This window comes from Salvelinus alpinus, chromosome 2 (genome assembly GCF_045679555.1).
Source record: "Salvelinus alpinus chromosome 2, SLU_Salpinus.1, whole genome shotgun sequence".
Lineage (NCBI taxonomy): Eukaryota > Metazoa > Chordata > Actinopteri > Salmoniformes > Salmonidae > Salvelinus > Salvelinus alpinus.
Window position 1 is genome coordinate 101,823,705 of NC_092087.1, and position 24,825 is coordinate 101,848,529.

Genomic DNA, 24,825 nt, shown 5'->3' on the forward strand with positions numbered 1-24,825 from the left:
TTTTACATATATTTAACCCCTTATTTTTGGGGGCACAAAACTACCTCCGTACTTCCATTTGTGTGTATAGGTTACCTTCGAACGAGTTCCGATGAGCAACATAGAGAACACCGTTATGTTGGTGAGTCTCCCCTTTTCTATTTTATTTTGTAGCTCAAACGGTTTGGATGCTACAGACATTTTTCCGTGACAAGACCCGATATTTGGGATGTCTTATGGTCTGACAAAAACCGCTGTAGCGACCACCTTCCACCTCACAGGCGGAAGGCCGACATTTGCAGATGTGATGGATTGAGACGCAGCCCATGCAACAAAACAGATCTTTATCTTAAACTGATGGATTTGGATGGGGATTTTTTTTTTACTATGTTACTTAGATTGACGCACAGGTGCTTCAATAGACTCTTAAGGATTAACATCACCAGTAGGCTAAGGCTATCACATCCTTATGATATACAGTGTCTATTTTCATAAGTGCAACGTGACTGCAAGAGACAGGTCGGAAATGTCAGACTGTTTCACGGGACAAATCAACCTTTTTTTCTAAATTAGTAGTGTTTGAATTTGTTGATAAAATGCAGGACATGATTGTTTGATTGTGCGGGACTGTCCGGGACATGTGGTCACCCTAATTACCCGCCTCACTGACTCTCCCTTGGCCAGGTGAAACGACATCTCTCTTAGAAGCACTTCTCTCCCTGCCTCTCGCTTCAGTAACTCAGCCACTCTTATACCATCAGATGGTCCGTCAATCTGTAAGTCTCTGCTTTCTTCGCTTTTGATGTGCTGGTTTAGTTTTAGTTGTGTTCTGTGGGCTCCTGCCTGTGCTACTTGGTCTCGAGTTGTTAACAATGTTGGGCTCTGGCTTGCTACTTACTACTTACTGTGGTGGTTGGCTAGCTAGGCTAGTTAGCTGGCTCGGCTATCAGGTTAAAATAGCTAATGTTAGCTGGCTGGCTAACATAACTGCATGTAACATGATTTGATAACTGGTTAGATGGCATTGTGTATTTACAAAACTTTGGTTTACTTTAATGTGGCTCAATTTGCTATTAAAGCTGTAAATTAGAGCTAGCTAGGTGTTGATAGCCACTGGCTGACTCATGCAGAGCTGAAGTAGGTAGGCCTGGTAGGGCTAACATTAGCAGGCTAGTTGCCTAACAACCTTGCAAGCTTGTCTGTAACCGTCAATTCATAAAGTATTTGCTTGTAAGTTGGCTGAAGATGTTATTGAAACCACTAGTCATGAGTGCACACGATTTGGTTTAATTTGAAGTGATCTATTTGAAGATATTTCGGTCAGAGTTTACATTGTAGGGAATAGGCTGGCTAGCCGGGTCCTCCATATTACTTCACAGCCTGTAAAAAAACTTTCTGACATGACTTCGGCATTCTTTGGAATTCTGATCGGTTTGATGTACTCTAAAAATAGAAAAGAGAGGTGTAACTTTGCATTGGGACTTGTGATGCTATACTAATGCAGATCCATATGTTACATGTGGTTACATTTAGCTACCTTCACTTTAAGGGAGTTGTATGGCCACATTTAGATGTGAAAAAATAACAGACAGAGAAAACAATTATATTCTAACAGTATTTGGGTCATTCTTGAGCTCTGGTAATATTTCAGTCCCACTGACTGATTTTGTTTATAAATTGAATTGTCCAGTATAAATGAATTTAAATAAATATAGAATGAATTTAAACTTTATTATCGCAATTGTTTCATGTCCCCCAGGTGTTTCAATGAATTTTTACCTGAGAAATTAATATTAAAATGTGCACATAATTTAATGCAAACATAAATTTGTGTTATTTTGTTGAGAAATTATTTTTATCAAATAAATGCATGATTATTGATTAAAATCACACAATTTAGCTCTGTCCCTCAGTCTACAGTCTGGTGGTAGGAGAGTTGGGCAAGATTCAGGGGGAAAAAGAAAAGATAATTGATTTATTAAGTGAGACAGACCAGCATCAGAAGCGTAAACAGTGGAGAACAGCATACAAAAGAAGCAAGGAGAGGAAAGGAGCACTGAGGAACTTGACTACTAAGTCCACATCATGAATGTTGAAGAGAACGGCAGACAGGTTGGTGGCTAAGGGCCGTGATATCAGCGATGCACAGGAGCTTTACAAGGCCTCCATGAGACAAACACGTCAGTGAAGCTGTTCTGTGTGAAGAGTGCCGATGTTGAACGTGCGATGGAGATGATGCCAAGACCCATAAAAGCGGTGCCCTCCACCATGAGAATACACCAGGTCATCACCATGGCTCCTGGTGAGCTGATGTCTGGGGATGTCAGTTGTCTTTGTTCAACAAAGAAGGACCTAAACTGTACATGCTTTAATAACACACAGCACTTCAGTTTCAGGCAGAAGGTCCTGGCTGCTCCAGAACAGCCAGCCAATGAGGAAAATCCTTTTTTATCCAGGCATCATCCTCGGCACGGATGAAGTTAGTGTATAAGTGAAATATATACATTGCGTAGGACCAAACAGATTTTTCTGGAATTCTCGAGACGACTTCCACTAGTGTCAGTTTGATGAAGTCCTTGAGATGATTCCAGTCCTTGAGTCCTTGAGATGACCTCCCTACTCTTCTACATTTGCACACACTGTACATAGATTTTTCTATTGTGTTATTGACTGCACATTTGTTTATGTGTAACTCTGTGTTGTTGTTTTTGTCGCACTGCTTTGCTTTATATTGGCCAGGTCACAGTTGTAAATGAGAACTTGTTCTCAACTGGCCTACCTGGTTAAATAAAGGTGAAATAAATACAAATAAAAAAATACCTTCATGAGGTTCTATAGTAGCAAGGATCTGACACCTCCGGAGGGCTTGATGGCTCAATCCACCAGAGGTATGGCTACAACATAGGCATTGTTCAAAGGCATCTCTGTTCAAGAGATCTGTAATGCAGCATGTTGTGGTGATGTACCTTCATGAGGTTCTACTGACTGGACATCACTACACATACGGTGAGTAGAGTGGGGACCTCTGAGGGATGATCCTGTCTAGACTTGGCATCAGAGAGTATATGAGCTCTATGGTAGTTGGTAGTTGACTAGCTCGCTGCTACAGTCCAATATGAATGTTCAATACACACAATAGGTTGATCGGTAGCCAGTTAGTTAGCTGCTACAGTCCAATATGAATGTTCAATACACACAATAGGTTGATCAGTAGTCAGTTAGTTAGCTGCTACAGTCCAATATGAATGTTCAATACACACAATAGGTTGATCAGTAGCCAGATAGCTAGCTGCTACAGTCCAATATGAATGTTCAATACACACAATAGGTTGATCAGTAGCCAGTTAGCTAGCTGCTACAGTCCAATATGAATGTTCAATCCACACAATAGGTTGATCAGTAGCCAGTTAGCTAGCTGCTACAGTCCAATATCTCTTATGTTGCTCTATAACATCTCTATCTCCTTTTTTTAATAAATATATATATATATATATATAAATATAGAATAACAACAACGTTGGATGTTCTAAGTCCACAACAATACTTAAACCACATCAGGAGACCACTTTTGAAGTCTGAGAAAAATCTAAGAAATTTTCATTTTTGTGTGTAGATACCCTTTAATGTTAGTGGCACCAGCAAGAGCCTTGCTTGGTTAGTGGTGTCTCTGTAGCACACATGTGATTGCAGAGTCTGCTGAACAAATCTCAACTGGATTGATGCAAATAATCATGATATTATTCTGCCAGGTAAGCATAGACTACTTTGTAGTTAACATTTAATTGACAAGGTTTTTGGGGAAAGCTTTTCCATCAACCAGAAGATGGTTGTCATTAGCATCATCGCTAACAGCTACACATAGTGGTAGACAAGTGCACTCAGACAGGGGCATTTCCGGGCTGTTTCCTCTTCAGAAACTTGAGGGAAAATACAAATCACTTAGGCTAATTTAGACGACTTGCAGGCAGTGGGTTCAGAATAACTATGACATAAAAATGAAAACTCTTTAATCTGTCACCTAATCCTATCTAATGGGCAGGTCAGCCCTGGAGGAAAGTATTGGCTGTAAGAAGGAAGAGAAAACATAACATCTGTTTTTTTATTTCTTATTACCTCTCATGACATTGCTTGCAAGAATAAACATTGTAAATAATATTTTTCCAATCTGCGTTACCCACTCCAGTCAGCAGATGGCGATTTGAGTCTTTCAGGTGATGCTGCTTGCGTGACGTATAATCTAGTGGACGGAACTGGAGGCTTCTTCAACAGCGACAAAAGGCTTCTGATTCAACCAACGTGGTGGTTTGCTAGCGAACCTAAAAACCGAAACTTTGAAGCGCTTTAGACCAATCTTGTGTATTTTACTCTTAGTGTTTTGAATATAATTCTGTTTACTTGTCTACTAGTTCATTTAAACGTAATTTGCTTGTTAAATTAGCAAATGTGGTAAACTGATAATGCACTAGGCTAATCGACCGGAGCATGAGTTCACTAAGCTCGACGGAGAAAGAAGCTCTGATGAAAGGAGAGGAAGAAGCTTTCAGGATGAAAAAGGAGGAAGAGGAAGCTATCACATTGAAAGAAGAAGAGGATGATATTACAGTGAAAGAGGAAGATGGGAAAGAGGTTGTCAAAGTGGAAGAGGAGGAGGTAGAAGCTTTCAGAATCAAAAAGGAGGAAGATGCCATAACATTGAAAGAAGAGAATGCAGTGAAAGAAGAGGAAGAACCTTTTAGAGTAAAAGAGGAAGAGGAGGCTATCTCAATAAAAGAGGAGAAAGACGTTTTCGGAGTGAAAAAGGAGGAGGCTGGAGATCGGATTACAAACAGTGAGTACTGTCTTAAAAACAGGGGCACAATGAAGTTCTTGAAATAATGTATTGTTTTAACGGGGCATTCTAAATCAAATCAAATGTATTTATATAGCCCTTCGTACATCAGCTGATATCTCAAAGTGCTGTACAGAAACCCAGCCTAAAACCCCAAACAGCAAGCAATGCAGGTGTAGAAGCACGGTGGCTAGGAAAAACTCCCTAGAAAGGCCAAAACCTAGGAAGAAACCTAGAGAGGAACCAGGCTATGAGGGGTGGCCAGTCCTCTTCTGGCTGTGCCGGGTGGAGATTATAACAGAACATGGCCAAGATGTTCAAATGTTCATAAATGACCAGCATGGTCAAATAATAATAATCACAGTAGTTGTCGAGGGTGCAGCACCTCAGGAGTAAATGTCAGTTGGCTTTTCATAGCCGATCATTAAGAGTATCTCTACCGCTCCTGCGGTCTCTAGAGAGTTGAAAACAGCAGGTTTGGGACAGGTAGCACGTCCGGTGAACAGGCCGCAGGCAGAACAGTTGAAACTGGGGCAGCAGCACGGCCAGGTGGACTGGGGACAGCAAGGAGTCATCATGTCAGGTTGTCCTGAGGCATGGTCCTAGGGCTCAGGTCCTCCGAGAGAAAGAGAGAATTAGAGAGAGCACACTTAAATTCACACAGGACACCGGATAAGACAGAAGTACTCCAGATATAACAAACTGACCCTAGCCCCCCGACACATAAACTACTGCAGCATAAATACTGGAGGCTGAGACAGGAGGGGTCAGGAGACACTGTGGCCCCATCCGATGATACCCCCGGACAGGGCCAAACAGGAAGGATATAACCCCACCCACTTTGCCAAGGCACAGCCCCCACACCACTAGAGGGATATCTTCAACCACCAACTTACCATCCTGAGACAAGGCCGAGTATAGCCCACAAAGATCTCCGCCACGGCACAACCCAAGGGGGGGCGCCAACCCAGACAGGAAGATCACGTCAATGACTCAACCCACTCAAGTGACGCACCCCTCCTAGGGACGGCTTGAAAGAGCACCAGTAAGCCAGTGACTCAGCCCCTGTAATAGGGTTAGAGGCAGAGAATCCCAGTGGAGAGAATTGGAATTGACCCTATACATTTGCAACACAAACAATATTTGACAAAATCATGATGAAAAAGGCCATTTTAGACATATTCATGCCTCTTGATTGTAATAGATGGTCATAAGTTTACGTCTGTTTGCTGTTCTCGTTCACACAGGAGAGAGACGTGACTATCGTGGATCCTCTGGGGAGCCTCAACAACATCCTGATGCTGACGAGTCAGAGAAGAATCTCTCCAGATCAGAACACCAGATGGTACAGCTTGGTTTGTTCTAGCATACAGCTTGCTCTATCGGGGTCTGGGCTGGGTTTCTGTAAAGCACTTCATGACAACAGTGGCTTCAGCATCCATAAAGATATGTGTCTGTGTCCCCTCTTTATGATTACCAGGACAACGCTAGCCCTTCCTCTCTCCCGGAGTCCCCTTGTCGTGCCTTTCCCGGTAGCGCCTTACTGCTGGGTATGAAGAGGTTGTCTGTGCTGCTGGTGGACTGCAGGAAAACAACAGGGCTGAGTGGAACTGTGAGAGGAGGAGAAGAGAAGAAAGGATCAGATTTAACTCATCAAAGTAAGTGCTGTAGTTTAGTTTGAACAAATACAATAGATCTGCCCACTGGTATCTGTTACCAGGACAACCAGCAGAGTTCTGTTAGTTGTCATGAATATAGACTGGTGGATATGGATGTTATGAATATCATAACACTGAAAAAGGATTCTGCCAATGAAAAGAGAGAAACTAATAGACCATATTAAACCGGGATGAAAGTTGGCTTTAGAGAGAAAGTTAAAAGATGATCCAATGTAAGGTGCTTGTTTTACAAAAACTTTTCCTTAAAACATTATGGATGTTACATTGTCTGTCCCAATCAAAACCCCTATCTTTACAAGACTGTTGAACAGACAAACTAAATTCAAGACACTGTTAATTAAATAACTAATACTAAGACTTTCAGCTTATAGGGAAGGACATTCAATAAGCATAGCACTTACAAATGATTGATTGGCTGAGAGAAGTTGAAGACGATAGAAATATTGTTGGGGCTGTTTTGTTAGACTTCATTGCGGCTTTTGACATTATCGATCATAGTCTGCGTATGGCGTATGGCTTTACACCCCCTGCTATATTGTGGATAAATAGCTTTTTTTTTAATGTAACCTTTATTTAAACTAGGCAAGTTGGTTAAGAACAAATTCTTATTTTCAATGACGGCCTAGGAACAGTGGGTTAACTGTCTTGTTCAGGGACAGAACGACAGAGTTTTACCTTGTCAGCTCGGGGATTCGATCCAGCAACATTTTGGTTACTGGCCTAACGCTCTAACCACAAAGCTACCTGCCGCCCTAGAGCTACCTGTCTAACAGAACACAGAGAGTGTTCTTTAATGGAAGCCTGTACAACAAAATCAAGGTAGAATCAGGAATTCCCCAGGGCAGCTGTTTGGCACCTGCTTGTTTCAATCTTTACCAACGACATGCCAATGACATTTGAGTAAAGCCAGTGTGTCTATGTATGCGGATGACTCAACACTGTACACGTCAGCTACCACAGCAACTGAAATGACAGCAACACTTAACATAGAGCTAAAGTTAGTTTCAGAATGGGTGGCAAGGAATAGTTAGTTAGTCCTAAATATTTCAGATGACCTTAAGTTACATGGACCTACTATGCTAATTCTGTAGCGGTATTGTTAGAGGGGGGTAAAGAAAGATTTTGTTGGGGCGCCAGGCAGGTATTAACACTAGTTATTCAAGTTAGTTATTACCTATTATAACATTATTAGTATTATTATTATTAAATATTATTAAAACCGAAAAGATAAGAGTAGAATAGATAGAGTAGCGCTTCTAGACACATTCTAAACATGATGGAGTCTTAAAGGAGGACTGTAGCATCTAATGATGAAACATTATGGAGTCTTAAAGGAGGACTGTAGCATCTAATGATGAAACATTATGGAGTCTTAAAGGAGGACTGTAGCTTCTAATGATGAATTACTATGGAGTCTGATGCTTTAAATGAGAAGTTTCCCCAAAATCCAGAAACTGCTAAGTGATTCCATACATTGAAACTAGTCCATTGGAGTTTGTCCTCTCTCCCTGTAGTGCTGTACTGAAACCGCTGCAAAAATGTGACTCGTGACATTGCTGGATACGAGCCTTGGTCTGCTACTTTGCCAGTTAATTTGTTATTTTATTAGTTATGGCTTTTTTTTCAACCCATAAAACATATACAAATATGATGATGTCATAGTGATTTCATGACATGTGAATGAACAAGCCTTTTCATACTTTATAACATGGCTATATACAATGCCTTCAGAAAGTATTCAGACCCCTTGACTTTTTCCACATTTTGTTACGTGACAGCCTGATTCTAAAATGATTTAAATATATATATATTCCTCATCAATCTACACCCTTAATGACAAAGTGAAAACAGGATTTTAGAATTTTTTGCAAATCTATTAAAAAACAGAAATACCTTATTACATAAGTATTCAGACCCTTTGCTATGAGACTCGAAACTGAGCTGTTCATCATGTTTCCATTGATATTGTGGAAAGAGTTTTAGCCACTTAGGAAATCTGAAAGCTCATGAGCGAACACACACAGGGGAGAGGCCTTTCCATTGCTCCCAGTGTGGAAAGAGTTTTAGCCATTCAGGAAGCCTAAAAGTTCATGAGCGAATACATACAGGGGAGAAGTCATACCATTGCGCCCAGTGTGGAAAGAGTTTTAGCCATTCGGGAAGCCTGAAGGAACATTTGAGACTGCACACAGGGGAGAAGCATTACTACTGCTCCCATTGTGGAAAGAGTTTTACCCATTTAGGTAGCATGAAAGGACATGAGAGGATACACACAGGAGCGAAGCCACACCCTTGCTCCCGGTGTGGAATGAGTTTTAAGCGGTTAGACGCCCTCAAAGCTCATGAGCGAATACACACAGGGGAGACACCATACCATTGTGCTCAGTGTGGAAAGAGTTTTAGCCATTCAGGAAACCTGAAAGCCCATGATCAAATTACACACATTTGAGAAGCCATACCATTGCGCCCTGTGTGGAAAGTGTTAGCCTTTTAGAAAGCTTGAGAGTTCATGAGCGAACACACGCAGGGGAGAAGCCTTACCACTGCTCCCAGAGTTCATAGCGTTTTACCTATTTAGGAGGCCTGAAAGAACAAATGAGACAGGGGAGAATCCTTACAAATGTTCAGACTGGGAAGACATATTACTCATCACAGTCACTTACAAAACATATGAGAATCCACACAGGAGAGAAGAATTACTTATCCTAGTGTGTAAACTTGTAATTCACATCATATACACTTAAAATTCATCAGAGAGCGTACACACTGCTCCCATTGTCTTATGTTCTTGACTGAGAATGTGTTTACTTGTTTTTACTATAAGAAATTCAATTGTACACAGTCTACTCAAACATATATTTGTATGTTTTTATTAGAAAACAAATTGTATATGGAGTATGTCAGTTTGAATATAGAGTAGATCAGATTCCATGTGTTTAAATGGTCCTTTTTTAAACTCTGTGTTTATCTGGGTGTCTTTCCTCCAGCACTACAGATAATACAGTGATATTTGGATGTGATGCATTTGTTCCGTTGTTTACATTTGCAATGTTGGCCCACTGATGATTTAATGAAATGAAAATGTTCACAGACTCTGTAATGCAAAATGTTAATTGTATGTGTCCACATATCTGAGTATGTGACTTGTGGTGGATGAATCAGAATTAGTTGGGTAACATAGATAATTAAGATGTCTTATCTGCATAATATGCTCATGTGATATACTTGTTATTAGAATGTATCCCTTCGGACTCTGGTGTTGGCAGTTGCACTTCTTCCCTCAGCTGGGGCTCAGTCACCTGGGTCCCAGAGAGGGGAGAGGTCAGGCTTGTCTTTCACATGTCCCTGGTGCTATGCAGAATATCAGGAAGGGAAGAGGACAGGAGGGAACATTGTCTTCATATGTGAATGTATCTGTTAAACTATGTGAAGGGATGGTGTGATTAATGGGGAACCACTTACTGGTTTCCACAATGTCTGTGCGCAAGTCACTCCCTCCTTTGGCATTGGGGGGAGGTGTATGGCAGTGTCTGGAACCATTGTATGGCCTCTCCGATGTTGCACTTATCCTGGGATAGTGTATGACCTAGAGGCTCACTCCCCTCAGTGAGCTTGTCCAGGAGTGGGGTCAAGAAGGGGTTTTACTTGAGATGGGAGTATCTAGAGTTGACAATTGAGTTATGCCATTGGATGAGTTGGTGGTTTTGTGCAATGAAGTACCAGGAACGAGATTAGAACCTCGTCTTAGGGACCAAACTGAATGATGAATTATAGCGAATGCTATCTGGCTACGGAATACTCCTTTCTCATTATAAAGTCTCACTTTGTAAACTGTTCCTAATATCTGTGGTTTATGTCGACTAGGGGGTGGATCTTTGCTATAAAAGATCTCAGTAGCCATTGTGTTGCCACTCTCAACGGTTCATTAGAAATAGTGAATTGTTGAAAGTCATTGCTATTGCAAAGATCTTATTATTAAAGATGTAGTTTAAGTATAACTGACTGGTGTGTGAACTTTGTCTCTCCTCATTTGGTAATACAGCAATTAACCACCACAGACTAACCTTGTGAAACTGACCTATTATAATCTCCTGTTCTTGGACATAACTGAGTATGTGACTAACCTTGTGTATCATCCAGTGTTGCAAACCAGCTGCACCTGTGTCCTTGTATGAATAATATCCCTCCCAGGAACAGGAAACTATTAAGATATGTGCCCATCACCCAATGCTTCAGGAATTCAGACTGTCTACACTGCGCTGTGTAACTGTTATTCTCTCTGAGCTCAGAAATAAAGAATCTTGGTTTGACTTGGACTCCAGCAGATCCTTATTTTATAATATCCACCTCAACTCTCCCACGGATTGCTTTTTATCATTGTCTCAATGAAGAGTTCTTTGTTTTATTTTCCTGGGGTCATTTACAAGCCTCCCACTGGTTGAATAAACTTTGTTTCCACGTCATTTCAACAAAACAAATCCATGTGATGTTTGATCAATGTGGAACCTGATTGGATTTGTAAAAAGCCATGAATATCAGGTATGTTTTATTTTTCACCGAACTGGCAACCTAAATCCAATGACAGGTGACATTTTGTGTTGATTTCATGTTGAATCCACTTTAGTTGACGACTCAAAGAAATGTAAAGAGAAACTAGACGTTCAACACGTCTGTGCCCAGTGGGCTGGTTTGAATACGTGGTGTTGGATCAATATCCACAGGTGACATTTTGTGTCGTAGTAGGACTGCTACTTCCTATCTGACTGGTAATAGGACTTCACTGCGACTTCCTACCTGACTGGTAATAGAACTTCACTGCTACTTCCTATTCTGACTTATAATAGGACTTCACTGCTACTTCCTATCTGACTGGTAGTAGGACTTCACTGCTACTTCCTATCTGACTGGTAATAGGACTAATATTTATACAATCAATCAAGCAAATTTGTATGGCTTTTTTTTTTTTACCTCAGCAGTGGTCACAAAGTTATTTTACAGTCATCTGGCCCAGAGACACCTTGGACATACAGGGCACCACTGCTCCTGCCTTTCTCCCTGTGTGATGTCATATCCTTTTCCTGTTAAGGCACCTGACCAGCTGAGTGCAGGTGGGCTCTTCCATGAAGAGACTCCGGGGGCACTACCTACAGGATAGCATAACTTCCTGTAGGTAGTGTAGCATAACTTCCTGTAGGTAGTGTAGCATAACTTCCTGTTGGCGTTGTAGCATAACTTCCCGTAGGTAGTGTAGCATAACTTCCTGTTGGCGTTGTAGCATAACTTCCTGTAGGCAGTATAGCATAACTTCCTGTAGGAAGTGTAGCATAACTTCCTGTAGGTAGTGTAGCATAACTTCCTGTTGGCGGTGTAGCATAACTTCCTGTAGGTAGTGTAGCATAACTTCCTGTTGGCGGTGTAGCATAACTTCCTGTGGGCAGTGTAGCATAACTTCCTGTAGGCAGTATAGCATAACGTCCTGTGGACAGTGTAGCATAACTTCCTGTAGGCAGTGTAGCATACCTTCCTGTAGGCAGTGTAGCATAACTTCCTGTAGGCAGTATAGCATAACTTCCTGTGGGCAGTATTGCATAACTTCCTGTAGGCAGTGTAGCATAACTTCCTGTAGGCAATGTAGCATAACTTCCTGTGGGCAGTGTAGCATAACTTCCTGTGGGCAGTATAGCATAACTTCCTGTAGGCAGTGTAGCATAACTTCCTGTAGGCAGTGTAGCATAACTTCCTGTAGGCAGTATAGCATAACTTCCTGTAGGCAGTATAGCATAACTTCCTGTAGGCAGTGTAGCATAACTTCCTGTAGGCAGTGTAGCATAACTTCCTGTAGGCAGTGTAGCATAACTTCCTGTAGGCAGTATAGCATAACTTCCTGTAGGCAGTGTAGCATAACTTCCTGTGAAAGTAGTAAAATTAATGACATGGAATGAAAAGGTGTTGCATTTACTTCTGAGTATGTCCAATGTTTATTGTGTGATCAAAATCTACTATAGAAATGATAGTTTTCTTAGTTGACCATACTTCAATCAACATTCCCAGCATGAACAGCAGCCTCGGAACAAATTCGTATTTACAATGACAGCATGGCAAAATGCCTCCTGTGGGGCAGTAAAAACAGCTCTGGTCATTTTGTTGTATTAAGTTGTTAGCAAGAATAAACAATGTAATTAACATTTTCCCAAACTGCGTCACCCAAACTAGTCAGCAGATGATTCTTTCAAGTTGTTTCTTGCGTGACGTATAATCTAGTCGACGGGACCGTTCGACACAAGGCTACTGATTCAGACAGATCGGCAGCTTGCTAGCAAATAAAATCAAGTTTATTTTATATAGCCCTTCGTACATCAGCTAATATCTCGAAGTGCTGTACAGAAACCCAGCCTAAAACCCCAAACAGCAAGCAATGCAGGTGTAGAAGCACGGTGGCTGGGAAAAACTCCCTAGAAAGGCCAAAACCTAGGAAGAAACCTAGAGAGGAACCAGGCTATGAGGGGTGGCCAGTCCTCTTCTGGCTGTGCCGGGTGGAGATTATAACAGAACATGGCCAAGATGTTCAAAATGTTCATAAATGACCAGCATGGTCAAATAATAATCAGGAATAAATGTCAGTTGGCTTTTCATAGCCGATCATAAAGAGTTGAAAACAGCAGGTCTGGGACAGGTAGCACATTCTATAATGAAAACAGGTACATTCTGAAAGGTTTTGTTGATGTGATAACAAAAATGTTATTCACGTCTGAATTCAGGATAATACTGTTTGTTTTATTTGACTTAAATGTTATTATTTATGTATCATACTATGCGAATACACTACCAAGCAATGCAAGTAGATATTTGGAATTAACCCCAAAGAAGGTTTTGATCAATAATTTATTAAGAAAACCAGTAGTCACGATCAGACTGTTTCCTATTCAGGCATCATATAATGCACAGCCACATGCAAATACATCAACTCCACCAATAAAATATTGAAAACTTTAACATGACTACTGGTGATGTCATTATTTTCGTCACCATCCATCACTGGTTAAATTGCATTATTATTCTTTGTACATGGTGTGCCCGCCTCCTGAGTCTGACTAGAAGTCCACTCGGAATACCTCTTCTCTGCCGTCGGCGACGAGCCCTGGGGGGTACGAACAAAGGATCACATTCTGAGAAGTTGTATTCCTGGTCGTAATGCTGGCGAGTTACCGCTGCTCTGATATCCAAATGTTATTTCCGGCTGTATGTAATAACACAACAAACGTTCTGGGCTAATAGAAATAACACAACACTGCAAAGTTGCTGAGGAGCCAAAAGCAGAGTTTAGAACATGTCTCTTGGGAATATTTTAACTTGGCACATACAGTATTCAGACCCCTTGACCTTTCACCTTACAGCCTTATTCTAAAATTTATTAAATCTTTTTTTCCCTACACACAATACCCCATAATGACAGAGCGAAAACAGGTTTGAATTTATTTGCAATTTTTGTGGTGTTGTGAACAATTATAAATGTACACTGACACATCGCGACCCACCATTATCAGGGTCGCGACCCATACTTTAAGAAAGTATTGTAGGGTCATACCCAAGACTCGAAGCTGTAATCGCTGCCTAGGGTGCTTCAACAAAGTACTGAGTAAAAGGTCTGAATACTTATGTAAATGTGATATTTCCATTTGTAATTTTTTATGTTAACCTGTTTTTACTTCGTCATTATTGGGTATTGTGTAGATTGATTATTTAAAAAATATATATTTTAGAATAAGGCTGTCACGTAACAAAATGTGGAAAAAGTCAAGGGGCCTGAATACTTCCGAAGGCCTTGTATTTGCACCCTCTGAACTAATCCTAAAAAAAAGACTAAAATCCAATGTATGCTTATCCAAAAATTTGGTCTCAGCCTCCAGAGGCCAAATGGAGCTCCGTACTGCACCGCCATGCGCCTCCCAAATGTTGTAACAATGTGGACAGCTCTGTATAGCTTCTCATTGACATGATTGGTCAATGCGGCAACTTCAGGAGAGTAATGGCACAATCTGCGAAAGCCAGCAGGAGAGGGAGGAGAATGGTTGGGTCAGGTTAAAACCTCTTCCGGATAGGACCCTTCATCTCAATTTCCACCTAAAATTACCCAAATCTAACTGCCTGTAGCTCAGGACCTGAAGCAAGGATATGCATATTCTATACTATTTGAAAGGGGACACTTAAGTTTGTGGAGATGTGAAATTAATGTAGGAGAATATAACACAGCTGGTAAAAGATAAAAACCAAAATAAACATGTTTACAATTTTTATTTGATAATCTTTGAAATGCAAAAGAAAGGACATACATTGATATAGGACGCTGGGGGTCATTTATATGTTGTCCACAACAGGGCAACAGTACATGTGCAAAGTCAGACTGATAACTTCAAGAATGAGCGAGTTACATGACATTTAGTATGAAGTCACCCAGGTGTCCCACACGAGTTGCCCAAATGGCCGAATTGATTTTTTTCAAGAAAATAACTACATAGAAAATACAAAAATGCTTCGTCTACACACTCCCAGGAATGTCATAAATGATGGATCATTAGCTTCCCTACATAAAAGGTACTAACGGGAAATGTGACAAGAATGCTGATCCAATATCTCCAAACACAGAAGTGAAACATTTAAGGGCCAAGTTAGCAGCCCAGGGATCCAATGTCACTGTTGAACAACACCACAAACCACACAAAGTAAAAAATAAAATAAAACAACTTTAGAATGACAGTATTTGGAAGATCCTCAGTCCTCTACACAATATTGCGCTGCTGATGCCAAGTCCCAAAGCAGTCTCTTTCTGCTGTAAAGCAGAGGCAAACCGAACAAGTCGTGCAGGTGATGGGGGACTTCATGTGACAAAGAACACAACGACGCCTCCATGCTGTGGCCTTTTTGCCCCGAGGCACATTTATGTCTGCAGTTATGAATTTGGCCATGTGAACACCACTGGTGGCAGGAGCAGAAGGGACAGAGGTAGAGGGGGCAGAAGGTGCTGCAGTGGACTTTGTGCCGTAGCCAGCAAGCTCCTGGATGAGCAGCTTTCTGAAGGCTAGCTGTGTCATGGAGGTCTGTCCACAGCTCTTAGCCATTTCCTTCTGGAGGACGAATGCATTCACCACAGCAATGTCGATGAAATGATAAAACAATGTTCTGTACCATTTCGTTGTCTTGTGGAGAACATTGTAGTAGCCTATCAGAGCGTCTGACAGGTCCACACCTCCCATGCTCTTGTTGTAATCCTTCACAGCAGCAGGAATGGGAACATTTTTAGTGGTCTGTTCCCCATTAGCGTCCTTCACACGCCTGACGACGTGATCGCCACTGTACGATTTGTGGATACTGGAGCACATGACCACCTCTCTGGTATCCATCCACTTTACAAAGAGCAGGTCATCTTTACGAATCCATCGCATGGTACCCCTATCAGCCCGCTTAGGCATGTCGTTGACTTTTGTTTTGGGAAAACCCACTCTGTTGGGACGAATGGTGCCACAAGCCCACACATTCAGCTTCCTCAGGTCTGTGAACAGGGTAGGGCTTGTGTAGAAGTTGTCCACAAACAGTTTGTAGCCCGTCCCCAGCAGTTGAAAATCTAATAATTCCATAACGGAATCATAACTAAGTCCCTTACCGGTGGCTGAGATGGATTTCCCCTCGTAAACAAAAAAATTCCAAGTGTAGGCACACACAGAATCGTCCAAAACAAACAGTTTGTACCCCCCTTTTGTTGGCTTGTTACTCATATATTGTTTGAGGCCAATTCCAGCCTTTGAGGCTACCATCCTCTCATCTATGGACAGGTTCTGGTTGGGCTGAAAATGGGTCTTGCAGGCCTCAACCATGCTGGGGTAGAGAGGTTTGATTTTGCAGAGCCTATCAAAGCTTGCTGTGCCTCTCTTCTTGTCATTGTCGTCGTCAACTTGTGGGTCACTGATATGAAGCGCCTGCGAGATAGTCAGAAACCTGTTAGAAGACATGACAGTGGAGGGGAAAGGCAGTTGGTAGAGTGTTGACGTTCTCCAGTAGTCCTTGAGGTTTTTACATTTCACAATCCCCATGTAAATAACCAGTGAGATGTAACAGTACAGGTCTTGGACGGAAATGGGGTTCCATGCCTCTTTCTTGCCTGCTAGTGTCTTAGCCCCATACTTGTTGGTGTTAGAAACCAGCGAATCAAGAACTGACAAGGAGAAAAACATCTGGAAAAGATGAAGGGGGCTGTACTTTACAGTCTTGTCCAGCTGAGGTCCTGGCTGCCTTTTCGGTCTAAATGTTGGTGGAAGTGGCTCCACATCATCTTCTAGCACAGTGTGCCAACGGTCCTCTGCCTCGGTGGTAGTTGCCGCTGGTTCACTGGGCCTCCTCCGCTTCTGGGCTGGCTTCTTCACACCTCTAGATGGCCGGGCGGGGGAAGGTGTGGAGCAGGAGACAGCAGGGGTCCGGCTGGATGAACCAGCTTCAGCGTCTGAATTAGTGGGGGATGGACACCTTGACATTGTGGGTTCCCATTGTTCATCCGAGTCCCTGGCACCGTGTAAGAAAAAACAATCAGTAAGAATACTTCTACAGATGAGCCCTGTATCGACACGTAAAATAAACAGATGTCTATTATATAGAGTAGAGGGAACATAATCACGACGGTGAAGTGTGTGTTTATCAATGGTGAATAAGGCTGGTCAGGGGAGAACGGCTCATAGTGGTGGCCGGGGTGGGGTGAGTGGAATGGTATCAAGCAACATGGTCTGTTTGGTGCTGTTCCATTCTACTCCATTCCGGCCATTGTTGTGGGCCGCCCTCCCCTCAACAGCCTCTAATGGCTATTTATATAACAATGGAATGGAGTGAATGGAACAGCACCAAACAGACCATGTTGCTTGATGATGTGGAACCTTGGGGCGGCAGGTAACCTAGTGGTTAGAGCATTGGGCCACTAACCCAAAGGTTGGTGGATCGAGTCCCAGAGCTGACAAGGTAAAAATATGTCATTCTGCCCCTGAACAAGGCAGTTAACTTCTCTTGGGTAGGGGGAAGCATTCGGAATTTTGTATGAAAAGCATGCCCAAATTAAACTGCATGCTACTCATCCCCAGAAGATAAGATATGATTATGATATATTTGGATAGAAAACACTCTGAAGATTCTAAAACTGTTTGAATCATGTCTGTGAGTATAACAGAACTTATTTAGCAGGCAAAACCCTGAGGACAAACCATTCAGATTTTTTTTTGAGGTCACTCTCTTTTCAATGAGTTTTCATTGGGGAACCAGATTTTTAAAGGGACCTACCGCTTCCGCTGGATGTCAACAGTCTTTAGAAATTGGTTGAGGTTATTCCTTTGTGTAATGAAGAAGTACGGCCATCTTGAAGGAGGGTCACTCGAAGTGTCCTGTTTGTTAGAAGCGCGTGACCAGAAAGCTAGCTACAGTTGGTTTTAATCCTGTATTGAACACAGATCATCCTGTCTTCAACTTTATCGATTATTTCCGTAAAAAAATACCAAAAGATGTATTACAAAAATAGTTTGACATTTTTGGCCAACATTTACAGGTAACCTTTGAGACATTTTGTAGTCACGTTTCACAAATTGGAACCGGTGTTTTTCTGGCTCAAACGCGGCAAATAAATGGACATTTTGGATATACATTGACGGAATTAATCGAAAAAAAATGACTATTTGTGATGTTTATGGGACATATTGGGAGTGCCAACAACAGAAGCTCGTCAAAGGTAAGGCATGAATTATATTTCTATTTCTGCGTTTTGTGTCGCGCCTGCAGGGTTGAAATATGCTTCTCTCTCTTTGTTTACAATGGTGCTATCCTCAGATAATAGCATTGTTTGCTTTCACCGAAAAGCCTATTTGAATTCTGACATGTTGGCTGGATTCACAACCAGTGTAGCTTTAATTTGGTATCTTTCATGTGTGATTTAAGGAAAGTTAGATTTTTATAGTAATTCATTTGAATTTGGCGTTCTGCATTTTCTCTGGCTTTTGGCCAAGTGAGACAGTAGCGTCCCGCCTAAACTCAGATTTTTGGATATGAATATGAACTTTACCGAACAAAACATACATGTATTGTGTAACATGAAGTCCTAAGTCCTATGAAGATCATCAAAGGTTAGTGATTCATTTTACCTCTATTTCTGCTTTTTGTTACTCCTCTCTTTGGCTGGAAAAATGGCTGTATTTTTCTGTGACTTGGCTCTAACCTAACATATTCGTTTGGTGTGCTTTCGTCGTAAAACCTTTTTGAAATCTGACACTTTGGCTGGATTTACAACAGGTGTATCTTTAAAATAGTGTGAAATACTTGTATGTTTGAGGAATTTAAATTATGGGATTTCTGTTTTGAATTTGGCACCCGGCAGTTTCACGGGCTGTTGACGAGGTGGGACGCTACCGTCCCACATACCCTAGTGAGGTTAACAAGAAATTTGTGGAGTGGTTGAAAAACGAGTTATACTGACTCCAACCTAAGTTTATGTAAACTTCGACTGTGTGTATAAATATATATAAATAAATAAATAATATCAAATGAATATGCGACCTTTTAAAGAACTGCATTAGCATGAGATGCAAAAACCTATTTTACTTACTGGTCTAAAAGTGGATCTTTTCCTTCCAAAAACATTTCTTCCGCGCTGGAATCATAACTGTGGTCACTCACAGAGTCCTCATCCATTCCTTCTGTGTCACTCTCCTGGTCAATTTCTTCAATAATAACATCAAAATGTTTATACTTGGACTGAGATTTAGCTTTTCCACTCTTAGTAGCCATGTTTAACTTTTTCAGATTTGAGAAGTTTGTAGAAGAGAAGGAACTGCTGTGAAACGTAAACTACAGTGCGTCCTGTTTACTTTCACCAGAGAATGAACTCTGTTGTGCACAGCTCTAGCATGATGGCTGTTTGTCCTACAAACGGCGTTCACATACTGCTGGAAAGCCCAGCTCATTGGCTATCTAGCTAGGTTTCAAAACGATAGGTGGTCATTGGACCAAGACCCTTCATGGGCTAATTCAGGTGTTGTATAGCCAATACATAATGTAGAATGATGAAACAAGTTTGGTTGCCTTCTAGAGTGTCTGAAGATTGCACAGAAACCGAACTTGACCATGTTAAACAATGTTAGACTTCTAACAAAATTAGATTTCATAAAATTGTTGGATGTTGAGTCGGAATTCATGCAGAACACTGTTTACAACATGGATGGTGTTAGGATATACAATACCATTCAAGAGTTCGGGGTCACTTAGAAATGTCCTTGTTTTTGAAAGAAAAGCTATTTTTTGTCAATTTAAAATAACATAAATTTGATCATAAACACAGTTGTTAATGTAGTAAATGACTATTTTAGCTGGAAATGGCTGATTATCTACATAGGCGTACAGAGGCCCATTATCAGCAACCATAACTCCTGTGTTCCAATGGCACGTTGTGTTACCTAATCCAAGTTTATCATTTTAAAAGGCTAATTGATCCATTTTGAGCCTGTAATCAAACCCACAAATGCTGATGCTCCAGACACTCAACTGGTCTAAAGACCTCTTCCAAGATGGCGTAGCAGTCGGACGTGTGTTTGTCTTGTCCCGTCTTGTCCCGCGTAAATAGTCCTCGTTTTTTTTCGTATGCATTTCGTATATATTTTAATTTCACTTTCCATTTAGGAACTGAATATACATTCCGCCTCACCCAATGTGGTACGGATCTGCTATTTCTTTTATACTTTAGAACCGTAACCCCAATCAGAAGCTAGCCAGATAACTAGCTACTAGCTAGTAGTCAGTTAGCCACTGCTGCGGTCTTCACCCTTAACTCGGACACCAGCCAGCTTCAGCTCGGGCCAATACCTGCCAGTCTGCAAGCGCGATATCAACCCAGAGCATATAGGACTGATTTTTCACTACCACATCACCGGATTTTTTTTTCTACTTCATCACCGGATTTCAGCCGCAGGCTCTGGACATTTGCACCTTGATTTCGCAGCTAGCTAGCGGCAAACCGTGTGACTATTGGCTTACGTCGATCCCGGAGCAAACGTAATTTATTCCGGAGCCAGCCAGCTGAGGAGTTCCATCAGCCATTCCTGGGCTACAGTCACCTATCCGGACCCGTTTTTTGTTGTTGTTGCTGCAGATACGGAGCCCCACCGGGCCTTCACGACTGACTGGCGGCGTTATCTGCCCGAGGGAGTTATCCAACTGGCACCCCCGTCCCGACGTTACCTGAACGCTCATCTGGGGCCCGCTAATCGTTAGCTGTCTTATCGGCTGCTATCTGAATAAGTATATCGGACAATTATTATTATTATTATTATTATTTATTTATTTTATTTTTTCTTGGGTCACTATATCTATTTTGCCAATTTGGATTGATCCCCTCTACCACACGGAACCCCACTAACCTACCGACGGAAACGCTATCTTGATATGCTATCTTGCTTTGCTATCTTGCTACCGATAGCCATCTACCCGGCCTGCTGTCTGGATCGCCGTGACCCCAACCAACCTCTACTCACTGGACCCTTATTGATCACTCGATTAAGCATGCCTCTGCTTAATGTAAATATGCCTTGTCCATTGTTGTTCTGGTTAGTGTTTATTGGCTTATTTCACTGTAGAACCTCTAGCCCTGCTCACTATACCATATCCAACCTCTCAGTTCCACCACCCACATATGCGATGACATCACCTGGTTTCAATGATGTTTCTAGAGACAATATCTCTCTCATCATCACTCAATACCTAGGTTTACCTCCACTGTATTCACATCCTACCATACCTTTGTCTGTACATTATTCCTTTAAGCTATTTTATCGCCCCCAGAAACTTCCTTTTACTCTCTGCTCCAGAAGTCCTAGACGACCAATTCTCATAGCTTTTAGCCGTACCCTTATCCTACTCCTCCTCTGTTCCTCTGGTGATGTAGAGGTGAATCCAGGCCCTGCAGTACCTAGCTCCACTCCTATTCCCCAGGCGCTCTCTTTTGATGACTTCTGTAACCGTAATAGCCTTGGCTTCATGCATGTTAACATTAGAAGCCCCCTCCCTAAGTTTGTTTTGTTCACTGCTTTAGCACACTCTGCCAACCCTGATGTTTTAGCCGTGTCTGAATCCTGGCTTAGAAAGACCACCAAAAATTCTGACATTTTCATCCCCAACTACAAGATTTTCAGACAAGATAGAACGGCCAAAGGGGGCGGTGTTGCAATCTACTGCAAAGATTGCCTGCAGAGTTCTGTTTTACTATCCAGGTCTGTTCCCAAACAATTTGAACTTCTACTTTTAAAAATCCACCTCTCTAAAAACAAGTCTCTCACCGTTGCCGCCTGCTATAGACCACCCTCTGCCCCCAGCTGTGCTCTGGACACTATATGTGAACTGATTGCCCCCCATCTATCTTCAGAGCTCGTGCTGCTAGGCGACCTAAATTTGAACATGCTCAACACCCCAGCCACCCTACAATCTAAGCTTGATGCCCTCAATCTCACACAAATTATCAATGAACCTACCAGGTACCACCCCAATTCCGTAAACACGGGTACCCTCATAGATATAATCCTAACAAACTTGCCCTCCAAATACACCTCTGCTGTTTTCAACCAAGATCTCAGCGATCACTGCCTCATTGCCTGCATCCGTAATGGGTCAGCGGTCAAACGACCTCCACTCATCACTGTCAAACGCTCCCTGAAACACTTCAGCGAGCAGGCCTTTCTAATCGACCTGGCCGAGGTATCCTGGAAGGATATTGATCTCATCCCGTCAGTAGAGGATGCCTGGTCATTTTTTAAAAATGCCTTCCTCACCATCTTGAATAAGCATGCCCCATTCAAGAAATTTAGAACCAGGAACAGATATAGCCCTTGGTTCTCTCCTGACCTGACTGCCCTTAACCAACAGAAAAACATCCTATGGCGTTCTGCATTAGCATCGAACAGCCCCCGTGATATGCAACTTTTCAGGGAAGCCAGAAACCAATATACACAGGCAGTTAGAAAAGCCAAGGCTAGCTTTTTCAAGCAGAAATTTGCTTCCTGCAACACAAATTCAAAAAAAGTTCTGGGACACTGTAAAGTCCATGGAGAATAAGAACACCTCCTCCCAGCTTCCAACTGCTCTGAAGATAGGAAACACTGTCACCACCGACAAATCCACTATAATTGAGAATTTCAATAAGCATTTTTCTACGGCTGGCCATGCTTTCCACCTGGCTACCCCTACCCCGGACAACAGCACTGCCCTCCCCTCTGCTACTCGCCCAAGCCTTCCCCATTTCTCTTTCTCCCAAATACAGTCAGCTGATGTTCTAAAAGAGCTGCAAAATCTGGACCCTTACAAATCAGCCGGGCTAGATAATCTGGACCCTTTCTTTCTAAAACTATCTGCTGAAATTGTTGCCACCCCTATTACCAGCCTCTTCAACCTCTCTTTCGTGTCGTCTGAGATTCCCAAAGATTGGAAAGCAGCTGCGGTTATCCCCCTCTTCAAAGGGGGGGACACTCTTGACCCTAACAGCTACAGACCTATATCTATCCTACCCTGCCTTTCTAAGGTCTTCGAAAGCCAAGTCAACAAACAGATTACCGACCATTTCGAATCCCACCATACCTTCTCCGCTATGCAATCTGGTTTCAGAGCTGGTCATGGGTGCACCTCAGCCACGCTCAAGGTCATAAACGATATCTTAACCGCCATCGATAGGAAACAATACTGTGCAGCAGTATTCATTGACCTGGCCAAGGCTTTTGACTCTGTCAATCACCACATCCTCATCGGCAGACTCGACAGCCTTGGTTTCTCTAATGATTGCCTCGCCTGGTTCACCAACTACTTCTCTGATCGAGTTCAGTGTGTCAAATCGGAGGGTCTGTTGTCCGGGCCTCTGGCAGTCTCTATGGGGGTGCCACAGGGTTCAATTCTTGGACCGACTCTCTTCTCTGTATACATCAATGATGTCGCTCTTGCTGCTGGTGATTCTCTGATCCACCTCTACGCAGACGACACTATTCTGTATACTTCTGGCCCTTCTTTTGACACTGTGTTAACAACCCTCCAGGCGAGCTTCAATGCCATACAACTCTCCTTCCGTGGCCTCCAATTGCTCTTAAATACAAGTAAAACTAAATGCATGCTCTTCAACCGATCGCTGCCTGCACCTGCCCGCCTGTCCAACATCACTACTCTGGACGGCTCTGACTTAGAATATGTGGACAACTACAAATACCTAGGTGTCTGGTTAGACTGTAAACTCTCCTTCCAGACTCACATCAAACATCTCCAATCCAAAGTTAAATCTAGAATTGGCTTCCTATTCCGCAACAAAGCATCCTTTACTCATGCTGCCAAACATACCCTTGTAAAACTGACCATCCTACCAATCCTCGACTTCGGTGATGTCATTTACAAAATAGCCTCCAAAACCCTACTCAATAAATTGGATGCAGTCTATCACAGTGCCATCCGTTTTGTCACCAAAGCCCCATATACTACCCACCACTGCGACCTGTACACTCTCGTTGGCTGGCCCTCGCTCCATACTCGTCGCCAAACCCACTGGTTCCAGGTCATCTACAAGACCCTGCTAGGTAAAGTCCCCCCTTATCTCAGCTCGCTGGTCACCATAGCAGCACCTACCTATAGCACGCGCTCCAGCAGGTATATCTCTCTAGTCACCCCCAAAACCAATTCTTCCTTTGGACGCCTCTCCTTCCAGTTCTCTGCTGCCAATGACTGGAACGAACTACAAAAATCTCTGAAACTGGAAACACTTATCTCCCTCACTAGCTTTAAGCACCAGCTGTCAGAGCAGCTCATAGATTACTGCACCTGTACATAGCCCATCTATAATTTAGCCCAAACAACTACCTCTTTACCTACTGTATTTATTTATTTATTTTGCTCCTTTGCACCCCATTATTTCTGTCTCTACTTTGCGCTTTCTTCCACTGCAAACCAACCATTCCAGTGTTTTTATTTTTTATTTTACTTGCTGTGTTGTATTTACTTCGCCACCATGGTCTTTTTTTATATTTTTATTTATTTATACATATATTTGTTTGCCTTCACCTCCCTTATCTCACCTCACTTGCTCACATTGTATATAGACTTATTTTTTCACTGTATTATTGACTATATGTTTGTTTTACTCCATGTGTAACTATGTGTTGTTGTATGTGTCGAACTGCTTTGCTTTATCTTGGCCAGGTCGCAATTGTAAATGAGAACGTGTTCTCAATTTGCCTACCTGGTTAAATAAAGGTTAAATAAATAAATAAAATAAAAATAAGGCCAGTTTTATTGCTTCTCTAA

General features: G+C 42.1%; 3 protein-coding genes across 14 annotated transcripts in view; 2 read left to right on the forward strand and 1 right to left on the reverse strand.

Moving 5' to 3' along the window:
* The window catches only part of LOC139546522 (zinc finger protein ZFP2-like), a 415,728-nt gene that overhangs the window by 346,447 nt on the left and 44,456 nt on the right, over window positions 1–24,825 (forward strand). For 3 of the 8 annotated variants that reach the window (XM_071355054.1, XM_071355012.1, XM_071355021.1), the window contains exons 2-3: window positions 6,055–6,152; window positions 6,288–6,465. The exons of 1 other annotated variant lie outside the window; for it this stretch is intronic. In XM_071355054.1, the coding sequence (XP_071211155.1) occupies window positions 6,055–6,152; window positions 6,288–6,465 (276 nt within the window). Of the gene's footprint in view, window positions 1–4,149; window positions 4,808–6,054; window positions 6,153–6,287; window positions 6,466–8,000; window positions 8,392–24,825 lie in introns of those variants that run through there. 4 more of the 8 variants (XM_071355038.1, XM_071355048.1, XM_071355109.1 and 1 more) reach the window with 3 other exon arrangements.
* LOC139546469 (piggyBac transposable element-derived protein 4-like) overlaps window positions 14,776–24,825 on the reverse strand; it is a 226,838-nt gene continuing 216,788 nt past the window's right edge. For 3 of the 5 annotated variants that reach the window (XM_071354904.1, XM_071354896.1, XM_071354913.1), the window contains 2 exons: window positions 19,112–19,226; window positions 14,778–17,037 (listed from right to left, as the gene is read on the reverse strand). In XM_071354904.1, the coding sequence (XP_071211005.1) occupies window positions 15,264–17,037; window positions 19,112–19,226 (1,889 nt within the window). In that variant the 3' untranslated portion in view covers window positions 14,778–15,263. Of the gene's footprint in view, window positions 17,038–19,111; window positions 19,227–24,825 lie in introns of all 5 variants that reach the window. The other 2 variants (XM_071354885.1, XM_071354878.1) reach the window with 1 other exon arrangement.
* LOC139551999 (uncharacterized) overlaps window positions 19,416–24,825 on the forward strand; it is a 16,491-nt gene continuing 11,081 nt past the window's right edge. Inside the window, exon 1 of the mRNA XM_071363341.1 lies at window positions 19,416–19,421. Within this exon, the coding sequence (XP_071219442.1) occupies window positions 19,416–19,421 (6 nt within the window). The remainder of the gene's footprint in view (window positions 19,422–24,825) is intronic.